General features: G+C 38.5%; 1 protein-coding gene across 1 annotated transcript in view; it reads left to right on the top strand.

Moving 5' to 3' along the window:
- Window positions 1–814: 814 nt before the first annotated feature.
- TTC8 (tetratricopeptide repeat domain 8) overlaps window positions 815–9,092 on the top strand; it is a 42,416-nt gene continuing 34,138 nt past the window's right edge. Inside the window, exon 1 of the mRNA XM_040068194.2 lies at window positions 815–991. Within this exon, the coding sequence (XP_039924128.1) occupies window positions 884–991 (108 nt within the window). The 5' untranslated portion in view covers window positions 815–883. The remainder of the gene's footprint in view (window positions 992–9,092) is intronic.

Below are 9,092 nucleotides of genomic sequence, written 5' to 3'. Positions count from 1 at the left end.
TATTTGAATAAGCCATAGTCCTGGAACTGCCCCTTCTGCTTCTCCATCTTTACACCTGACATTAATCTTGCTAGCCTGGGTATTAATTTCATGCATCTTGGACAAATTGATAGTTTACGTGAGACAAAAACAATAAAACCAGAATGATCTCTCTAAATGGCAACAATGTCATTTTAGTACTCGTTAGTGTTCAACCCTCAAAGATTTTTACACCACAAACGCTGCTACTGCTCCAAGCATTCCTAGGCATTTTTTCTTTTATTTTGGTTGATGATTGCAATCACCATTTTATAGTATTTATAAACTAGGAGCAATTGTAGTCCAACGTTTAAATCTCTAAATAGCTCAGTCTGAAAATTTCCCTGCAAACACGAATGAACTAAAGGAACTGACAGACTGAAAATGTTCACAGCAATCTGTACTTTTCTCAACCAGGGTTCCATGGCTCTAGAAGATATTTTACCCAAATATGGATTAATGGGCTGTATTGTTCTTGTTTAGGCATTTATTCTAACTCCTCTAGATAACAGGACAGAAAATGACGACAGTTACGAACAGAAGTGGAGTTATTGGAAGTTACGGATCCCAGTTTCACAGATCGAACCCTGCTGTCAGTCACCACTGTAATAAGCCCACGAGAGGCGCTGGCAGGGAGGGGCTCGGCCAAGAGCGGGGCCGCAGCGCCGTGCCCGGGACCGGCAGGGCCCCCGAAGGCCGCCCAGAGCCGCCTCCCCCGCGGCCCCGGCGCTCCGCCCCAGCCGGCCGAGGCGGGGCCCGGCGGCTCCGCCACAGCGCCGGGCACCAGCGCGGCCCCGCTCGGCGGCAGCGCGGCGGGAGGCGCCGGGGGCCCGGCCGGACCTCCTGAGCTGCACCCGCCGGCCAGATGGGGCTGGACCCGCTCTTCCAGGCCTGGAGCTACTTCAGGCGGAGGAAGTTCCGGGAGTGCGCGGATGTCTGCTCGCAGCTGCTGGAGAGGCCGCCCGGCGAGCAGGTAGCGGGGGCCGGGCCGTGGCGGGAGGCGGCGGTGAGGAGCGGCAGCGGCCCGGCAGCACCGCGGGACCCCTCCGCGCCTGCTGCAGCCGCCCGAGGGGCCGGGTGCGACCCCCGTCAGCGGGGCGGAGAGCGCTGGGCCGCGCCGAGCTCCCGGAGCGGGAGGCCGGGCAGAGCCGCCCCGCCGCGCTCCCCCTTCTCCCCCGAGGCTGGAGCGCCGAGCCGGCGTGCGGCTCCTCCTCAGACACGCCCCGGGAGAGCCGCCCCGGCCCGGCCCCAAAGTTGGGAGGGGGAGCGGTGCTGCGGGTACCGGGTACTGCCGGAGTGTTGCCGTGACAGCCGCGGGGCCAGGCTCTTCCCGAAGAGAACTTGAGATTAAAAATCAGGCCTGCTAGGGATGTCCCTGTTGATTTTGTGCTGATGTTTAGGTATCATAGCTGCTGTATGGACCAAATCACATAAGGTTAAGAGACATACATTTTAGCTCAGCTTACCTACGAGCCCTGCCTCGGGACAGGAGGTGTTTGCATCTCTCTCTCTCTTTGATTTTTTTCCAGCTGCACAGTCTCTGGGAACGTAGGACATGTTTTTCAATACCTACATATTTTCTCACCCTTCTGTAAGAGCAAAGGATTTGGGAAAGTTGTTTCTGGATTAACATTTACATGCATGTAAACATTTTTAATGACATATTTTAAAATCAGTAATTGAACAGGCGTCATTTTAAACACTTTACAGTAAATTTGTGTGCCTTTCAGAGCATCCTATAGACAGATGTTTTAAAGAATCTTGAACGCAGTTCTTTTTATCACAAAGGGCAAGTCTTTAAAGAAAGCTGCCTGGTCACACAATAGTGTAAATATAAAGCACAGTAATCATTTGAACTGGTTTAGAATATTTTAAAGATTTTTTAAAATGTTTTGTACTGTAAGGCACCAACAAGGAGCCATCAGCAGAAACGTTTTTAGTGGAGAAAATATTCCAGAAATATTATTCTTGAACCCTAAATGGGATTCAATATTAGTTTCATGCTAGTGCTGTATTATTTATATGTATTTACATTATTGGGTCTTTATATATGTGATCTTTGCATATGGAAGGACAACACTTGATTTGTGAAACTCTTGAAATAGCACAGATCACAGTAAGTAAAAGTTGTAAAGATGATAATGCTTCTGTTGGTCTTAATTTTTAGAGTTTTTAATAAGTAAAACATTTTGCAATCTGTGATCTCAGCTTGGGAATGTAAAGACAACTGCATTTCTACTCTGTGCTTAAACTCAAGTATAAAATGGTATTGTTATGCCTATCAGCTCCAAATGTCTGCTGGGCTGTTTCCAGTAGAACAGGTAAGGAACAGAAGATGTGTGAGGCCAAGAAAAAATGCTTAGGAGGAAATGAACAAAACAGCAATGAAAGGATGTAGTTGGATAAGGGCTTGAGCAAAGTGGTTTGGTGGGAGGTGTCCCTGTCAATGGCAAGGACAGGGTGGAACTAGATGATCTTTAAGATCCATTTCAAATCCTTCACATTCTGTGATTCTGTGATGTAGATCCTAATTAGTTTTCCTTCTTCCAAATATAGATCGCACATGGTGAAACATTTAAGTACATAAATTAATTTTTTTTCTTAGACAAGGTGCACGTTCTCCTTAGAGATCAAGGACCTTATATACCAGCAATATGAGAGTTTTTCCAAATTCTGTATTGAGACAAACAACTGATCACATAATTTAGTCTTTGAAATGTTTACACTAGCCTATAAGTTTCATCTTTTATAAGAATGGAAGAGGAAAAACATTAAGGATCATTACCTTTAAGAAGTGGTAGAGTAGGGTGGGGTTGTGAACACTGTCGATACCAGATCAAATCATAAGCTCTTAGATCATTAAGTCTTACATGAAGTCTCTGAATTTTAAGATCAAGTTTCATCACTGTTTTGAAAAAACTTTCGGGCCATGGTTGCATGCAAATGACCGGACTTTATAACTTCAGTATGTTCATTTTAGAACTGTGTTCCTATTCAGAGTTTTGTGTGAAAAAGTTACAGCAGCAGCACATTTCAAACCTACCAGAAAGTTCAGATGGAAGAGAGACAAGCTCGAAATAAAATTAGTTTGGTTCTTCCTTCATCTTCTTGGGAAATCCTTATTAAGAGCTTATTTTAAGCAGAAATTAATGACTTCTAAAAGTATTTGAAAATAACATCTGTTTGAGATTGGGAGATACCAGTTTTTCTCTATGTTTAAAAAAGCATGGCAGGATGTTTCAGTCCTTTTCTGAAAAAATTTCATATAGTAATGTTCAAGTAAAGTTTGCAGACACCAAGTGGATTTTACTCTATAGAAGTATTTCATGTAAGCAATAACAATTTAGAGATTTTCTTTAAAATAAGTGCAGAGATGATAAATAAATGGAAATTCAGGATGTTGTGTCAGAAAGAGCATGGACTATACTGCATTCATGGTACATAATGTAATGGCTAGACAGCTCTTTTCCATCATTCCTCTCAGTCCTGACAAAAAGCACAGCTCCTGACAGGAGGAGATGTAGCATTATTTATACCACCTGCTCATTGTGGTACAGCCGATTGCAGAAACCAGAATATTGGTTAAATAACTTTCAGGAGTGCAACTTGAACCAAACTCAAACCAGTTCAACATACAAAATATTACATCTAAAATCTCTTCAACAAAACGTTTTTTGATTGTCTAATTAGAATATAACTTTAACATTCGTGGCAAACTTAGCGTGGAATGGCATTTCTCTTTGTCAGTCAACAGTGTTCATGATATTTAGATTTTACCATTTTATTGGTAAAATCCTAATATTTTCTGGTTATCTGTCCAAATAAGCCTGTATTTATTTTATTATTCTGTTTCTCATTTGTAAATGTGTTTTCCTTATTGATATTGTTGCACTTGCAGCTCATTACTTTCTAACACTTGCTACTTTCAGGTACCAGTCTGTCCTCTTTACCCCGCTAAAATTCAGGTGTGGAGTAAAGGAAGTAGTTACATGCCTCAAAAATATATTTTATATGTCCTTGAAACCTTACCAATTAGTTTGAACTTACTTAATACAACAGAATGAAAAATCAAATCATGGATTTATGGATTGTAGCATACATACCTTGCATTTAATAAAATCAGCATTTTTCTAAAACCTTTGAAAGGTACTCAGATCCAAGGCGGAATACTGAGGTAATTAGAACTCTGATAAGTGACATACATTATTTAACTCCTGGCTTGCCTGGACTAATTCTATTTTACATTATTCTGAATTTATTCCAATAGTAGTGTGTCAGCTAATTTGCCATAGTTGTGAATTTTAGAAAAGTGATCTATGATTATTTTATTTCCACATTAATTGAGAATCCAGGATCATTCTCAGGCAGTTTGATTTTGATGTCTGGTATCTCTGTAACTTTTGAAATGGCATGTTAATGAAATCAGTAGTTCCTAAATATTTTGATTGAACTTTAATTCTGTCATTTTCAGGCACCTACCATAAAATGGTGCTGTTTTCCATCTGTGTGAATTACATTAGTAGTATTTTGATATAAGCTGGAAAATTGTCTAAAATGAAGTATGTATCATTTTTGGTACCTAACCCAGTAAACATGGTTTATAATGCTTAAAAACACATAGGTTTTCTAGCAGATTTAATGGTCAGACTCTTAATGGTAGCACTTCTGCAAATCAAACCCAAGATATGTCATGTTGGGCACCAGGAAAGCAGACAGACAAATGACAAAACTTGCAGAAAGTTTGGATTAAGTGAGCTGCTGTGCAGCACGAGGGAATACTCAATGGCTGTAATCACTGTGACATCTGTTCTTATCCTCTTGTCCCATATTCTGATAAGCATGTGCTTCCCAGCCTCTGCAACCAGGGAAAGAGGGATCTTGTAGGAACAGCAGCTTCTGTCACTGTTCAGGGACTCACTTCTTTGAACAGCATACATTAGGGTATAATTTAAGCTTTAAAGACATGCACAGGCTGAGTTGAACAGTGACTCTTACAGGTCAGAACTTTTTCATGCTCGGGCAACTGGCCTTATCCCTTCTAAGACATGTAATGTAACAGCAGCTAAGTAAAGGGAGAGACCAACAATGCTCAACTGGAGCGTGTGTTCATGCCTAGAAAGAGCTGGCCTTTCCTGTGTGAAAGCCTGCACTTTTTTTCCCAGCTCGTCTGCTAAATGATAGCACCACTCCTGCTCCAGTGCATCTGCAGCACTGTGCTAGGGCTCTGGGCTGCTGAAACCAGCTTTTTACAATAGCCTCAGAAGTAGGTGCATTTTTTTAAGCCACCCTTAAAAACATAGTAAGAAATTTTCTTGACTGGTACATCTTGACCTGTGTCTTGATTTACCATTCCCTGTACTTATAGCTTAGTATTCAGGATATGTTTGTATCAAAGGTATAATGACAAAAAGTTCTTCTTTAAGAACAAGGCAAAAGATGATATAAAGATTTAAAAAATAACTTTACTGATGATCCAGTCAATAGTCACGTGTACATATATTTAGAGGCTATCTTAATTGGTGCAGGACTCTCTTTGAACCCTGTCACCAGATGCGGTAAGCCCTAGGAGGTTTTTAAAGTACTTTGTTGACCTTTTAGCTAATGAGGTACGAATCAGAAATTTTCTTATGCAGCGGTATCAAATACTGTGCCATTATAAATTTTGAATTCCTAAAAAAGTGCAAGAAAATTGAAATGTTTTAAAATCAGTGAAGTTTTCCTTGAAGAGTTCTTAATAAATAACATTGTGATAGATGAATAATTAGCTGCTGTGGAGTTACATCTTGTGGAAGATTGAAATTTTTTTCTATAGAATATCCTGTGCATTTCTTCATTTAAGAATTAGGAATATAAATGGTATCAGTGGAACTCACTTCTATGCTGACATTCTTATCTCAGGATAAATAAAAACTGTATTTTGTGTGACTAGCATTTGGGCATAGAAACAAGTAAAATACTGGTGTTCAGTTTAATTATTTCCTATTGTAAGCAAATAGGCCACGTCCTCTGTGTTTATAGTAATAGCTTGACCTAGAGGAAATACAATCCAGGACTGTCTCTGTTGATCATCCTGATTAGTCACCTAATCTGATTACTCTTTGTGTTCCATATGTCAGATTCAAGGCAATAAACAGAACCCATGTATAAGGCTTGTTCTAGTTTAACAATAGAAGAAAATTGCCTAATATAATTAACAGACATATAGTGTATGTTCTTCCTGTAACTTGATTAATGGTCTTCTATGAGGATTTGCTTTTGTTCATTCACCCTTTCTTCTCCCATGTTGAACTTTCAGCTGCTATAATTTGCATACTTGTTTTTGTAAGGTCATAATAAAATTATCACGGTTATGTTTATGGGCATTGAACTTGATTCCAAAAAGCATCTTCAACAGAAATCACTTATTAGTGCAAGAGACTGTAAGTTTATGCATGAAAATAGTGACACTTAGAGTGAAGTCATTGTTCTTGGGTAAAGGTTTGGGGGTTTTTCCTGTGTTTCTGCTCTTAATCATTTGAAGAGCATTTTCAGAATATAATAATTTTATATTTTGTATGTATTAAATTATACTCACATGAAACTAATTGTAGAGTGAAGCCTTATTATAATATAAGGTATTCCCTCTTCCAGGTTATAAGCATCAAAACCCTTAATTATTCAAAGTATTTTTGGTATTCAAATAAACTGACTACATTTTAATATTAAAGTGCCCTCAGTGGATATAAGGATCTGGATTAAATAGTTCCTTCATTGCTTTTACAATCTTTTGACTTTCAAGGGAGCTTTATGTGTAAATGAAGAATAAATTCTTTTGTTTCAAGGGACAAGCTTACAGGGCAATGCTATTTGTTAATCCTCTCAAAGAACTCTTTATTTGAAACCTAGTTCCTGTGGATTACTTGCATGTGTAGCAACTGCTGTATCCACCCATGTTAAAGTATATTATATTTTTATGTAATTTTTGTTATTCCATACTTTTATTTAATCTGAGGGTCCTGTTACCAGCTTGAGGGTTATTTAAAATCTAAAGTTACTTCTCATCAAAAACTGGAAGAATGTATTAGTATGTATTAACAATACATACTCCGACCTACAGTTATGGGAGTGCAGTGCTTTTAGTATTATTGATCAACTCTACTTTTTTTCATGAGGGATGTAATTTCTGAATTTTATAGTAATGTAAGTGCTCCTACATAAGCAAATTTGTTTGATTTTTAATTTATTTTTTTAACTAATGAACAGTGCCTAAAGTAAGATACACATCTGTAGCATTCAGACATTTTTGTATTAGTGTTGACATAATATTCCTAACTTGTCCTCATTAGTTACTGTTGCACATATGGTATGGAAGACCACCTAATGTTCTTAAAACCATCTTCATATGTGCTGTAATATTCAGACACAATGGGGTGAATAAAAAGCAAGCTGAAATATCTCAGTGTCCTTTATTATTTGAAGGCTGAATAGTTTATTTTTTTTAAAAAGCAACTGCTATACATAAAAGAATTGTAATAGTTCATTTAATCACACAACTAAAATGCTAAGTCAGTTTCACTGCCTTAGTCAGGCCCAGGTATGTCACAGTCAACTGAGATTAATCCCTGAATTAATGTTAGTTCCATGGAATACTCAATGTGTAAGATGTGTTATACATTCTAACACCAGTGAACAACTTATTGGCTCCAAATACAATCCTTTAAAGGCCACAAATTCCAGTACACTACAGAAGGAAAATGTCCTTCACCAAAGGTCTCTGCTGTCATAGAATTTACTGAGTAAAAAGCACTCTCGTACTACAGAGGGATGATCTTGACGTTGCCATTCTCCAGTGGAAAAGAAGCCAGCTCTGTGTCTTGGCTACAAGGCAAGCCAGCAGCAGGGCAGTGCTTGAGCTGGGAGAAGACATTGGTGTGATCTAATAGCAGACTTCTAACACATACAAGGAGGTTATCGAGGTAATGGAGCCAGGGACCACTTGCAATGATGCAGGGAAGTGAAGGAGGCTTTGGCTTGGTATAAAGAAAAACATTTCTCAGTAAGGATAGTCAGCAATGGAACAGATTGCCCAGTGGCATTGTGCAGCCTCCATCCTTGCAAGTTTTCATGATCCAATTGAACAAAACTTTGAGCAACCTCAAATGACCTCATAGCTGACCTTCCTTTGAGAGCTTTGGACTAGAGATCTTCAGAAGTCCCTTTATAGTCTGAATTACTTGAAGATTCTATATTCAGTCTGATATAGTTGGTTTAACTGATGTATTTACACAATGCCAGATAAGTAAGAAATTTTTCACTGCCTCTAGGAGCAGAAATGATCTAACACTACAAAAGACTAATAGTGATTTAGAGAAACTAATATCTACCTCCCACCTTCCTTGTCTAAAGTTAAAGTAATATATAAGGAAAAACTCATCCCCAGTCCCTGGAAGTGAACAGCAAAAGTCCTGAAGGGTAGTTTAAATATTATGTAAACATGATAATTACACATTAATTGGTGATAAACCTATATTTTTTCCTGTCTGTGTTTACTCAATTTTACCAGAAGTTTTCAAGTAGATGAAAGTTCCAGCTTTTTCACTTACAGTAAACTTAATCTGGTAGCTTTTCTTTTGGTTTTTGGGTAATTTGACATTTATTCCACTTGCAATATTACTGTCCAAATGCAATGAATACATCATTTTCATCATAAAAGTACCATGAAAAAGTGCTGAAATTTTCTTTTGTCTTCTCAAGTGGTATCATTGTGATCACCAGTAGCAGCTAAAAAAGTGTGCAAAAATGGATTTTATTAAGTAGGCATTCTAAAGACCGTGGTGTGATAATCTGGTTAATTTTTAGATGTGCATACATCTCCCAAGTTCATTTTCTTTTAATCTATCATTTTTCAGCTTCATAATGCTTGAATGTTAATCTAAGATTTGGCTAGGATGATCCAGCAGAAGCAAGAAAGCAAAAGTATCAGAACTATATGCTTTCTGCAAATTTACTTTCATTGTGCAAAACATTGATTAGCTTCATAATATAAGTTGATATAATGTAATAAAATGTATATATGGATATATGTGTCAGAGAGA

Source organism: Hirundo rustica, chromosome 6, assembly GCF_015227805.2.
Source record: "Hirundo rustica isolate bHirRus1 chromosome 6, bHirRus1.pri.v3, whole genome shotgun sequence".
Lineage (NCBI taxonomy): Eukaryota > Metazoa > Chordata > Aves > Passeriformes > Hirundinidae > Hirundo > Hirundo rustica.
This window is presented reverse-complemented; position numbering and strand designations above follow the sequence as displayed.